Source organism: Pseudopodoces humilis, chromosome 7 (genome assembly GCF_049639895.1).
Source record: "Pseudopodoces humilis isolate 2021_Gansu_Grassland_sample_001 chromosome 7, ASM4963989v1, whole genome shotgun sequence".
Classification (NCBI taxonomy): domain Eukaryota; kingdom Metazoa; phylum Chordata; class Aves; order Passeriformes; family Paridae; genus Pseudopodoces; species Pseudopodoces humilis.
The window spans coordinates 29,043,728-29,057,592 of record NC_142206.1 but is presented as its reverse complement, the minus strand read 5'-3'; the positions used below and the strand labels follow the sequence as shown (position 1 = coordinate 29,057,592).

The 13,865-nt window shown below is 40.9% G+C and overlaps 1 protein-coding gene across 11 annotated transcripts in view; it reads left to right on the top strand.

The window, feature by feature from the left end:
• The window catches only part of SMOC1 (SPARC related modular calcium binding 1), a 160,479-nt gene that overhangs the window by 75,894 nt on the left and 70,720 nt on the right, over positions 1-13,865 (top strand). For all 11 annotated transcript variants that reach the window (XM_088057977.1, XM_088057978.1, XM_088057979.1 and 8 more), the window contains one exon: positions 8,015-8,127. In XM_088057977.1, coding sequence (XP_087914103.1) covers positions 8,015-8,127 — 113 coding nt within the window. The remainder of the gene's footprint in view (positions 1-8,014; positions 8,128-13,865) is intronic.

Here is a 13,865-nt window from a genome sequence, read left to right as displayed (position 1 = left end):
GTGAGCATAATAGGCTCAAAGGGCAGATGGCACAGGTGTTTTTGGCAGTGAATTAAAGTGACAGGAGAAACTCATTAAAATCCATGTGACAGAATAAAAATAATTCCTTTAAGCCTGGCATTTGTTTATAAAAGGTTTTTTACTATTGTAAAAACATCTTTGTTATAATTACTTGATATAAAATGAAAATATCTTTTCAGTATATTGACAGACTTTTTAGTTTAGGTGAATTATCAGCCTGACTTCAAATATTGCTCTCATTTAAACAGTTTCTCTTTAAAAAGACAATTTTTTAAAAAATGTTTTTAAAAAGAAAAACTAACTTGTATGTTTTTGTTTGTTTATTCATTTGTTTTTCACCACTGCTGGGTTGGTTTATGGTAGCTTCTCCCATCCATAGCATAGATTGAGGCCTTTGAATCAGGCTTCTTTCTGACACTGGAAACCCAGAACCTTTCTTCACAGAGCTGAAGAAGCACTTGGATAGTTCTTGCAAGTGATACATTTTTGAGTATCACAATAAGAAGCTGTATGGTGAGAGTCCTGTTTTTGCTTTCATCCCTTCAGCAGAATGTCTTAGATGAGCAGCTTCATAGCTGATATTGGCATTTAAACTGGCACTGTTCAGTGGCTTAAAACATGAGATCTGAAATGTGGTACATCCATATACTAAACTGTCTGTTTCTGTAAGTAGACAAAATTTGCTTCCCAAACTGCACAGCCTACTGCATATTGTGATTCCAGAGTCCCAAAGAAGTAACTGAGACTTTTTTTTTGTCTTGGGCAAAGGTAAAATACACTTTTTCTGCTCTTGGATGCTATTGAAATGTTTAGTTGAAGCTAACTTGCATTCTCTTTTCTGTTTTCCTCTTACCCTGTGGTACTGTACAGTATCTAACAGCCTGGGAGTGTGTGCAAACTGCATGTCTTGCTTTTAACCCACTGACACTCCTGCCAGTCCCTGTGAAGTAGGAAAATTCTTTCAACTATCACATGCAAATTGAACCTAACTTGTAATTTCCATACGTGCTGCTCTTGAGAGGTATTCTGTTTTTCTAGCTGCATTAGGAACATGACCTCCAGTGCATAAAGATCACAGTTGTTGGCAAATCCAGGCAGTTGTGAGACAGCTGTGCTGCACTACAGGCTGTTGGCCAGGTGTGTATTGTGCACTTGCAAAAAGGAAGGTATTGCCAACAGTGTTTGAGCACCTTGTACTGCAGCAGGACGCAGGGTATACCCTGAACAGCCTTCACTCCTCCTGCATGGCAGATGCTCTACAGGAGAGCTCCCCTGAAACTGTAAGGGATCCCATAGGCCATTGAGCTCAGTCACATGCAGTTGTGATAGATACTGTACCAAAGAACTTATCCTTATGGAATGAGAAGTTTTAACTTGTGCTTCACTCTCTAAAGGGAGAAAAACAACAGCTGACTAAAATAAGTAAAAAAAGTATATTGTGGACAGCAAGTTCTGCAGCCCAGATTACCGTAGGCTTCCAGTGTATATGCTGATGACTTGAACTGTGCTTGTGCCAAGGAAAACAGAATGGTTTCCATAGTGAGAACAGGACCTTTTTGATTCAACTTAATGCTCTGTTCTCTCTCAAGAAACTAAGGACCTTTAAAGATGAAATCTTACCAGCCCTTTGGGAGCTATAACCTTTATTAAGCTCTTGTTTGTTGCTAGCTTCTTCACGTGCTTTTCAATGAAATTAATTCAGTGCCAAATTATCTGAACTCCCTTCAAACCCTCACATATCACAAAGGGTTAAATGTCAGGAGTAGCTAAAAGTGATCAAATTATGGCATCCCTGACAAATGGAGCCTTGCTGATGAGATTCTAGAGAATAGTTCCAGATGGTATAGCTGCATCTAAAATACACAGCCAAGCAATGCTACCTGGATTTTTTCTCAGGAGGCTTAATATCTGGTGTTAAATAAGAGTTATACCTCAAAACTTTGCAAGGGCGAAGGACAAATGCTTGTTGATCTTGACAGCTTGCCAAGAATCATTTCTGCAGCGGTTGTTTTATTGGTATATATCTGTGGCTTAGAATACATTTAAGTTCTGTGTTAACTGCTTGATTCCTAGGAGCTTTAATTAATTTAATTACAACATGGGAGTGTTCTAAAAGTTCTCTTTAGATTTATTAGTTTTATTAATAAGTCTGCTGGTACAGAGTTTGTTCTTGGATCACAACTCACTGTGTAGAGTGAACCTATCTGTAAGTTACTGGTAAAGACTGTAACAGGGCCTTCAGCCTTTCTCCTGGGACACAGGAACTGAACACAGCTTTTGGCTAATGTGCTAGAAAGGCTGGTCTTCTGACTGATGGGTCATTTGAAGAGAAACTTCTCTACCGATTATTTTTGTTGGACAGGAGATGATGTTTTGAAACCATTTTGTCTGCTCACTTAGATCCATGTGTTTTGTCTTCAAACTTGCTTTATTCTTCCTTGACTGTGAATAAGAACGTTCTTCCTTGGCAGCAGTTAGTAAAATCTAAAATGTCACTTTCAATCACTTTGCAAATCTAGGCATGTTCTGAATAAATTAGGGAACTCTGGAGTAGAAATGCAATGTGGATATCAAAAAAGGAACAAAGTGCATTGATGTGAAAGGAAGATAAGAAGGTGATCAGGAGTAGTTAGCATGGATGGGGAATTTATGCTTAACCAACCAGATGGCCTTCTATGGTGGGACAAATGGCTGGAGCAATGAGGGAAGAGTAGTGGATGTTGTCCACCTGGACTTCTTTTCCTTCTCTAAGGAAGGCTTTTGGCACTCCCATGATATCCTCACAGGAAAGCTCAGGGAGTGCAGACTGGACATGTGGACAGTGAGGTGGTTTGAGAGATATGTGAATGCCAGGTCTCAGGGGATTGGGATCAGTGGCACAGATGTAGCTGGAGGTCTGTCACTAGTGGTGTCCCCCAAGTTTCAATACTGGGTCCATTATCATTTAACTTGTTCATCAGTGACTTGGATGAAGGGACAGATGTCTCTTCAGCAAGTTTGTTGATGATTCAAAGCTGGGAAGGCTGTGGAACTCTCCAGAAAGATCTGAGGGTTGGAGGGATGAGGAGAGTGGAACCTTTTTGAAATTCAACAGAGTATGGGGTCCTGCACCTGGGAAGGAATAATCTCCTGCACCAGCACAGGCTGGGGACAGACCTGCTGGGAAGCAGCTCTGTGGAGAAGGCTCTGGGGGTGCTGGTGGACACCAAACTGTCCCTGAGCCAGCAGTGCCCTGGTGGCCAGGAATGACAATGGTGTCCTGAGTGCATCAGGAAGAGCATTGGCAGCAGGTCAAGGGAGGGGATCCTGCCCCTCTGCTCAGCCCTGGTGAGGCACATCTGGAGTGCTGTGTCCAGTTCTGGGCTCCTCAGTACAGAGAGACAGGGAGCTGCTGGAACTGGTCCAGCAGAGGGTGGCAAAGATAATGAAGGGACTGAAGCACCTCATTTGTAAGGAAGTACTGAGGGATCTGGGCCTGTTTATCCTGGAGAAGATAAGACTGTGAGAGGGGGCCTCATCAATGTTTTTAAGTATCTTGTAAGGAGGGTGTCACAGGATGGATCCAGATGTTTTGGTAGTGCCAAGCAACAGGACAAGAGTCAATGGGCAGAAACTGGAGCACAGGTAGTTCCATCTGAACATAAGAACATTTTTACTGTGAAGATAAATGAACGTTGGAACAGCTGCCCGAAGAGGTTGTAGAGTCACTTTGCCTGGAAATATCTGTAGCTGTCTGTACTCAGTCCTGAGGAGTGTGCTCCAAGGGACGTGGTGTTAGCAGGAAGTTTGGACAAGATGACCTCCAGTGGTCCCTGCCACCCTGAACCATTTGAAAAAAGTTTGAGATTCCAGGTGTAGGGCTTGACCCAAATGAAGTGGAAAACAGTGAGGTGAGTGAATAGTGATATCCTGTACAACATATAGACATGTTTTTGTAGTTTGCAGAGATCCATTTTTACCTGCTTCATGCAAATACACATATAATTGAGTAAATGGGTATGAACCTGCTGACTTCAGTGTAGCTGAACTACTTCATGTCTGGTGAAGACCTGGCCCGTATGTGAGACAGTTACCTAATGCAACTGAAAACAGTTAAAAAGCTGCTTGGATCAATTTTTGCTATTTGAACTTTGGATACAGGCATAAGAGAACTAAAATTAAGTAGCTTTAATAGATTTTGGTGGTTGCATTGTATTGATTTGCTGGTAGTGTTATGTGAATCTTGGAGATGTTCTGCTTTGTATTATTAGGAGAGCTTGGGTCTTTATACCGTGATGTTGTGTGGTGTCAATACTGCCTCTGCCTATTGAAGAGAGGATGCTGGAATTCTTGGAGCCTATTCAGGAGTGGAGTGTATATATTATGAAGGACACGGTGGTCTTGTTTGAATAAACTATTCATGGATAAGATCAGCCATGGTAACTAGCCAATTTCATTGCAAAATCCAAAATTATGTGCACCTGCATTGTGCCGATTAGGCCAGGGATGTCAAAAACATCACTTGTAGTTAACAATCTCCTGGTTGCCAGCTGCCAGCTTGAGAATTAATTTTCTTTAAAAGGCAGCTTTCTGAGCTACAGTAAATCTGTCCCAAGTTTGAAGATATTTAAAGTAAAATTAAGCAGGTCTGCTTTCAAAAGAAGTTATGCTGTTTTGGTTTTTCACCTAATGTAATGGAGGGAAAAGTGTCCAATTTAGTCTGCTTGAACCGTGAAACTGGAATGCATTAATGCCATTCTGGTTTATAAACATGGTGTTTGATATTCCAGAGAACATTTCTAAAAACAGGGAAGAAAGTGCTGAAACACTTGGGTAAGCAGTCAAAATGCAGAATAGGGTGTATGAACCTACAATCATAAGATCAGGCTTTAGTAAAATTTGTAATGCATCTTATTTGGGGTGAGCTATTTGACAGCTACTTTTTAAACACTTGGCACTTATGTAATACTTTACATTTTCTAATTAACAAAGCAAAAATAGCAAGGTGAAGTCATCCCACTGAAATCACACGTTGATGCAAACATTATAAAAATACCAGCCTGTGGAGTGAGGAAGAGAAGGATTGACAGTCCTTTTAAAAACAAACTGGTAAATGTTGATCTTAAAGGCACTGTTTTTACTGGAACTGATCTGTGGAAGACTGACAAAAAAGATAGCAATATGCACGCACCTCTCCACCCAGCGTGGTGTATAGGTGTTTGTTCCAAATCAAGGCTGTAAAAGGACTGGCATGACCTTTGGAAATCAATGAGGGAGGATGGGAGAAATAATCAGTCCTGAGTGTTCATGAACAGGAGAAAAAACTGTCTTCTCTGTACTTCAGCAGCAATTTGTGAAGAGTCACCACTTGAGCCAACGATTGAAGTGCAAAAGATGCTGAAACAACTAAGCACTGTGGTGGTGTACTGTGAAGTGTGCTCTGCTGGATGGGAGTCGAGAGTTCAATATATAAAGGCCAGTTAAAATTGCTGGGAGGGACATGGTAGCCATAGCAGTAATGTGTTTATATTATCTTTTTAAAGTAAGGGCTTGATCTTGTGCATGTTTCTTTGTTCATTAGACAAACTGGACAAAGATCTGGGTTAGTTTCCCTTCTGCCTGGGTTTCTAATGTATTTATATTGCAGGGGATACCACAAAGTGTTTATTTCTACCAGCTCTGTGCTGAAGCATCCAGTTTCAGTCATGTAGTTGAGTGTGCCAGCACTAATGCAGATGCTATGTGGAAGTGCTTTATGCTTTTGTTTTATGTTCAGGAGAGGAACCAGAAATGCCTGCCTGCTGTCTTGTGTCCTGATATTTAGAGACTAGAAAACACTTTCATTTGGGAACTTGTGGTTTGATTGTCACGTAAGAAATTCACACCTGTTTTTTCCCTCACAAGTGCACATCTCCATAATCTATTCTGGGGTTTTTTTCCTTTTTTTTTTTTTTGCTACTTAGTTGTCTCCTGTGAAGCAGAAGTTGAAAGTATTTTCAGTCAAGCAGCTATGAAACAAAGTGCAGGCACACCATCTGGTTTTGTAATAATGTCCTCTGTCATGCCAAGCAAGATTAGATTCTTAAGCTTGAACAGAAGATCTGCAGGTGATAGGTGTTCCAGTTAAAAGCATTGCCAGAGCTTCCTTTTCAGCTGAAAGAGCGAGCATGTGTTTGGAAGGATCAGCTGGCAGGACTATCCTGCACTGGAGATGTGCAAACAATGTCTGATCATCTGGTCACATTGGCAAGCAGGCAAAAAGGAATAAGTCAAAGCTTATGGGATAACTGGACAAAATGATACAGTGTAAATTTTATTCAAGTCTTTCTTATTTTGTAACAATTTCACACTTTATGCAGGTGCATGATGGGCCCACCTGAGATCAAAGCTCCATGTCCTTTGGTATTGTGAAAACACCCAAAAAACTAAATTAGTGACATAGGATCAGAAGTGACATGAGGACACAGGGGGGTGAGGTGACCAACTTGTGGTCACTCAGTGGTCATTGACAGAATTTATACAGGTACTGTTGCTTTATAACCCAGTGCCTAAGCAGCTGACATCTGTACTGTGTACTATTACTATGAATCATTCTTTTTCCAGAAAGAATGCCTTGATTTTCATAATTTCAGAAGCCTTGTGAAATCCTTCTTGGGAAGTAATGTGATATGTTTAAAATGAAACTGTGTTGGCAAACTGGAAACTTAGCCTCTGGAGTCATCAGTCGTATAAATCAAGTACTCGGCCTGAAAGCTTTGGTCTGTCTTTATCAAAACTATTCACAGCATTGTCATTGATTTCTGTGTCTAGAGATGCCTAAATGGAAGTTACTTCTATTGCCACACAATGTGAATTCAATTGCTCGAAGAACCCAGACTGACTTTCTAATTTAATGCTGGTATTTGTGATTCTCTTGTCAAAGTTCATGCGATCTATGAAAACAGAATGTGAACTTCAGGGATCCAGGGGAATTTGTTAACTGTTATGATTTCCATGCCTGATACAATGGGGATTGAAACTTGTTCACTCTGTATGGTGCTGCTAAAAGATTTTGAAGTTTCTGTACTGAAAATCTTTAATCAGTGGATTCAAGGGAGAAAAAAGTAGGTGCTAGTTCTGATGTCAGAGTGCCATGGAAACAGATGTTCACTGTTTTCCTTCTCTTTCTAGACTGAACAGCAGGATTGTTAGACCTGATGTTTTTAAATGTAAACACCAAGTCAGTCTAGATCTCTGCAGGGCAGAACTTTCCTCTTTTGACTCATCAGTCATTAGGGTTAGACTTATCTGGGTATACTCTGTAACAGTGAGCTCAGCGTGGAAGGGGTCGTGCTATACTTTGCCATCATCTGATGTAAGAACAGAGATCTTAACCCCGTCAAACAGTGCTTGCAGAGCAAGTTTTTTTCTTGTTTCCAAAGTGAGTAACTGATGAGAGTTGTAATGCACGCCTGGCTGTAAGCACTGGGAGTAGAGGTAAAAGCTGAGTTTCAGGAAAGCACAGGAAATGGCCTATCTGCCTCATCTGAACCACACAAAGGTGGAAGTTCCTATGGATGACTGGCTATTTTAGTATCTTCCTGGGAGAGTTGCTCAGAGAAGAAGGGGTCATCACTTCTTTTCCACATGTTCACTGCTCTGCCTGAATTATTTGGTTTATACTCTGCCATCCAATTTCAGGCTATTAATGTTAATGGCCTTTCATTTTGTGGACATTGTGCTCCAGTGCTGGTTGAAAGAAACTTCCAGGATCCTTAGATGACCATAAAAACTATTGACTAGGAAATTAGGCAGCTCTTAATTAACTGGCTTGTAGTTTGATTGTCTAGGTTCATCTTTGTCTTTAGGATCATGAGTGATAACTCCATATCTACCTTGTAAATGTGCGGGTAATAGTCTTTTATGCTTTATATTTATTTGTTTTGGGGGTTTTTCCCTCAGTTGCATGGGTCATCTGGTAGCTTTTGGAGGGGCCAAATTGCAATGTAAGTGAGCTTTGCTTTTCTCTTCATAGATGCTGGCCAAAGCAAGTGTCGATTAGAGAGAGCTCAAGCGCTGGAACAGGCAAAGAAGCCCCAGGAAGCAGTCTTCATCCCAGAATGCAATGAGGATGGATCATTCATGCAGGTAAAATGTCAGTTTGCTTCATTCAGCCAGGCTGCAGGTGTCTGTTGGAGATTCAGGGGTAAGGCACGAGTCAAGTGATGATAGCAGAGTGCATGCACATTCTGACTCAGTTCCTCGGGTAAAATTTAATGCTGGGAACTTATTTAATCAAATGGCGGTTGTGATTCAGTCACAATACCTTAAAAGATGTACACATATGCAACAGTATCCAGCTCCAGTGTCCTACAGAAACAAATGGCATTAATCTTCAGCGTTGCACAGAAAGAAAAACAGTTGCAGGGAAGGTCAGTTTTTCCATGAAGAGGAGCTGTAAAGAGAGCTGTGGCTTACACAGAGTAGGGTGGATGCAGCTGATTCTGCTATTACCTCTGCTTCACCTGTCCCAGGAAAAAAAGCAGTTTCTTCAGCGTGTTCCTTCTGCAGGGCACTTCTTGTACTGTATGTCCTGTAGGGATTTGGAGGACTGGCAGAAAGGAGATGAGACTGCTTAGTTTGGGTTTCTGATTCTTCACTGTTTAGTTGCTGAAGTTTGCCAAAGCAGGGTAGAAATGAAAAGTGATACCTGGTTCTGTTACCAGTAGCACGTTGAGTCGTGTCCTAGTGCTGACTGAACTGGCTGTTAAAAATGGCTCATGCACAGTTTCCTGACAGTGTCATGCTGTCTGCTCGGTTTTGCATCTAAAAAGCCAAAAACCTGCAGCCATGTGACCTCTACTTTGTGGATTTTGGTAAATCACAGAATGTTTTTTGCCTAACCTTCCATACATCTATTACTGCTCTAGATACCTTCTTTCTATGAGAAATTTTAGGATACATTGGTTGTTTGTAAGGTCTTCTGAAGAAATTCCAAAACAGAATCAATATTGGCTTAAAAAAGATGAGAAAGGCTGAGAAATTTGGGTTTGCTTCAAACATTTTGTGATGCCTGGGGGCATAGGAGAGGAAAGATTTTTTTTTTGTGATAACCCACCAAAAACTTTATTCCCCTCCTCAGCCTTACCCTCCCATTATCTGGTATGTGGGAGTGTTTTTATTTTGCTTTTGTTTTTGATGATGAAGTGAAAAAAGTTGTATTCATCCTGCAAACTCTGCATGCTTCTTTGGAGCAGCATTATATTTCTGCACTGTGTGGACCATCATGAGATAAGATGACTGCAGTTTCTTGCAGTTTAACTGCACTTTTACGTGTTGAAATTTGATTTTGTGTGGAGCTTCTCAGATTGTGTTGGCACTGAAGGCTAATGCTTATAAAAGCTAGTACAGTGGGCCAACATGGAACAAAGTGTCCCATGTTAAATTTCATACTTCAAGAAAAAAGATAATGAAAGAAAACTTTGGAATGTCTATCACCTGTCTATCAACCTCTTGGAGAGGAAAGTAGGTGAAATTTTTATCCTTATAAGCAGGACTGATAGTATAGTTGATAAAGCTTTGTTTCAGACAAGTTTATTTTGAAGGTTGGTACCAGTGTCTGGATTGTGGAGAAGTTGCTGGACTTTTCCTTGGCACATTCCTTAGCCAGTGTTGGTTGCCAGTTGAGAGGCAGCATGAAACTGCTTACAAAAATTGTGTGGTGTCAGTTGGCAGCCAAGTGGTATTTCACATTCTTCCTCCATTCCATTCTATCTGTGAACACTAAAGTGCTTTTGTTTTACCTGGCATGATGGAAGAAGCCTCTGATCTCTGTATCTGGAATTAACTGAAAGTCACATAATTCCTTGGTTTATAAAAATACCCTGTGTTCCATGTACCTCATGGACCAGCTTCATCAGTTAGATTGTGGCATTTAAGGTAATTGTCCCTGCATAAGATTTAAGTGAAAAATAATGTCCAAGAAAGCTAACTAGTTTCAACCTGCATTTGGGACAAATATTTCCTTTAGCTTCTGATCAAAATGAATTAAATTGTGATTTTAAAAAAGATGTATAAAAACTAGAATTTTGGTGAACAGTCTAAACAGTTTTGCTTCCAGCAACTCATGATTAGATCTCATCTGGTGGAGGTATTTTTGATACTGCATCTCTTGTGCAGAGTATTGATGCTCCTGGGTTCTGCTCTACAGGGAGGCTGTGTTCTTGTGAAGTCCCTGAGGCCCTGCTGAAGCTTCAGCTCTGGACTGTTGTTAGTTTGTTCTGGTCCAATACCCACAGTGTTGCTCCATCTAGACTCCAAAATCTCAGTTGGGAGGTCTACAACAGAACAGCATCTCTCAATGAAGTTTCTAGGAAAAATACCCACTTTGTTCTTCAACATGGAATCCCCATCCCAACAAGAGACTAAGCAGATGCATGTGTTTCAGGGTATATACTCTGTATGTAGAGTTGGCTAGGGAGACTTTTTCAACAACTTCACCCTTTCTGTGTAACTGTTATTGAAAAGGGAGTCTTATGTTGAAGAAAAATTCTGATCAGAGAGGAAACAAAGATGCATGCATATATTTAGAATATTAAATGTTTAAATTGTTACAGTGCTCATTCAAGAAGTAGAGGACTTTCTTTCAGGTCATCTTGCTGAGCCTACTGAACACAGTAGGTGTTCAAGCTCATGTCGTTGTCCTTGCCATCACACTTCAAAAGAGTCTGATTTTTAATTAAATTAATTTATTGTTGGAAATTCTTGAAATTTTTGTAGGACTGAAAACCAAGAGCAGTACAGATGTGTGAGAATTTGGTAATAGTAACTGTGTTCAGAGAACCTGCTTGGCCTTAACTAGCTTGAACTGTTGCTTTTGTAGTTAGTCATAATTATCTTGATTAGAAACTAAATTGCAGTCACTCTGGGTAAGCACTGGAAGTGGGGCTCTGACAAGCAGCTCAAGTTTGCCCTTTCCAGCTCCTGGAGTCGTACCCAGTTCAGTAGTGAATTTGGGGTGGATCCGGGGCAGATTGGGTGGGGCTGTGGGGTGGTGATGAGAACCCAGCTCCTCTGCTGCTCTGTGAGCAGGAGCACGCGCCACATGGACAGCGACTGCAGGAGGAAGACCACACTCACCTTACCTCCTCTTGCTTCCCTGCAGGGCTGGATCTGTCACACTTAGATGTGGCAACAGGGCTGAAAGGGAGAAGGGCCTAGAGGCAAAGGCCTTCATTTGGCTTGCGTTTAAACCCTTGCACAGAGAGACATCATGCATGTCTTAAAGCACTTGTATGATCTGTCTGGTTTTCACTGCCTGTGAAATTTAGACTGAGGGCAGTGTTGCCACAGATTCTGTTGCTCAGCTGATCAGTTTTCCAGTTTTTTATGCATGACTAGGTATAATGGGGTTTGTGTACTGCATCAAGAGAAGTTGGTGCTTGTCACTTCACTGGTTGTCATAACTGTTTCTATGCAATGTGTCCTGCTTCCCTTATTGCCGAGTATGTGAATTGCAAAGATCTTATCAAATCCCCTTTTAGTGCTACCTATGAATCTAAAAATGAGACATGGATTTGCAACATGAAGAACTGGTGTCACTGCAGGCATGATAGGATGACTGTAAATTGGGAAGCAGACCTGAATAATTCCTCTAGAATTGCTATGTCTTTATATTTCAGTCTGTGTGGGGAATATTACTTCCTCTAACAAAATCTCTCTACACTTAGCCCACAGTAATATCAGCAGGCAGATAAAATTTGAGTTATTCACAACATAAGAATGTTTGTTAGATACAAGTAATTTGATTAATTGTAGAAAACTGAGGTCATGTACTGTTGTGCAGAATTGAACATGACTAAAACCAGTTTCTGTTCCCAAGACTTTTGCCTTTTTGCTGTTATGCTGTATTTTCCATAAATGCCATTCCTTTTCCATGCTGCACTTAACCTGCTGTGATCTGTTCTTCATAAACAACAGGCACTAGTGGGTAATCTGCACACTTTCTTTTGCTGCCTAGTGCCATTGGGTTTGTTGCCATGGGCTGAGGGAGACTTGCATTCTTCCTAGTTTTCCCCCAAGCCGTTTTTCAGAAAAGGTTGCTGAGATTTTAAAAGGGATCTGTTTCAGACAGATTAATATGAACATGAATAATGTTAATCCTGCCTTGGGGGTGTAGTTTTGTGGAACTCTGTGGTATGTCTTGCTATTTGCTGCCACCTTCCACTGTCTCGTTGTGGTTTCTTTTCCTCACAAGTCTGCATACAAGTGTCTGAGGGCACATCTCCTTGGAGAATTTCTTTGAGTTTAGGCTTCTTAAAATCTGGTTCCTGGTGCAGTTATGACACAGCACTGAGTTTTTTCTTAAAGTGAGTGCATCAGTCACACTTGTGGTCTTATGGCAGTATAAGTGAGGGATTGACTATCAGCAGTTCTGTGTTATGAGATAGCTTCCAGATCATTCCCACATCTCATCATACAAGTCTGCTTGAAAAGAGTGATGCATATTATGGTCCGTACCAGTAGTTTCGCTCCACACTATGCTAGTGCACATATCAAATTCTGTTTTCTCCCAAGTTCCACAAACAGCTCTTTCTTAAGATGTAGGGAACCCTTTCAGCCTTCAGTATGACTTCTAAGTCTGCTTCTTTGTATTGGCTAGCGTAGCATGATGCTGCGCAGAATTACAAACTCACTTCTTAATGCAGCAGAGGCACTGTGTAAACATGTCCTTCATTCCCTGGATGCTGCCTGTTGTTCCATTATTCAGTGCTCAGGTTCCAACAATACTAAGCTCTCAATGAATTCACCTCTCCCTTCAAAAGAACACAGTCTATCTTGCTAGATTGAATAAACTCTTCATAAAGCATCTGATTTTTAAATGGTAGGTAGTTCTGCCTTTTTTTTTTAATTAGAAGACATCCCTTCAATAGCTGTAGCTTTCTGTGAGTACTGCTTTGCAGGTTTGCTACTTAAAAGCTCTGTGGCTTTCATTGTGTTTCTCATTTGTATATTGTGCTAAAGATAAACCATGAGTGGGTAAGGAGGTAAGAACTTTGGTTATTTATGGTGTTTCTTCAAAGAGGTACCAGTTGAGATATCAAAGGAGCAAGTTCTTAAAGTGGGAGTGGACATACTTAAGGAAAGTGACAATGTAAGGTCATTCTTAGCTTCAAAGTGGAACATTGTGTCAGAAGCAGAAAGCCTCTCTTGGGGACCCTTTCCCTGAACTAAAAATTATATATGTATCAGCATGTGTGATGGGAATGCCCTTGATCTTGAATAAGATTCTTTTGCTTCAGATCATTTCTTTCCCTGGTTATGTGAATAGTGAAATTCCTTTGGAGCAAGCATTTCTTGAGTGGTGCATAGACTTGAGGGATGTGGGTGCTGCATAAAGCCCTGGTGGGAATCATTTGTGAAGAATTAAATATCTGCAGAACAGAAAAAGTGGCAAAAACTAAGGGGCTGCAGTCCCAAAGAGGCTTAAACACAAGATGCAGACTGATTCATAGCTCCCCTAAAATTGTCTATAAAGGTAAGACATGCTTCTGACAATATTCAACTGACTCAATGTAGCAAAAAGTATGACAGGATGCAGGGTCTAAGCATTACAGCAAGTCATGTGAACCAGAACAGAGGCATCACCATGTAGAATTAAGATAAATAGCCATCAGGCCATCAGTGTGCTGGTTGTGTACCACTAAACTTGTGTTCAGAGGACTTTCTAGCCAAGCTTGAATGGCTTGGACAAAGGAAAGGCTTGATTAAAGAATTTCTGTGTCACACTGGCAGTTTCTCCCTGGGTCAGACTAGATGACCTGCTGACTTGGAGCTATTTATTTAGCTGTTTTTACAGCATTTACAGGGAGCACCTGGGGATGTAA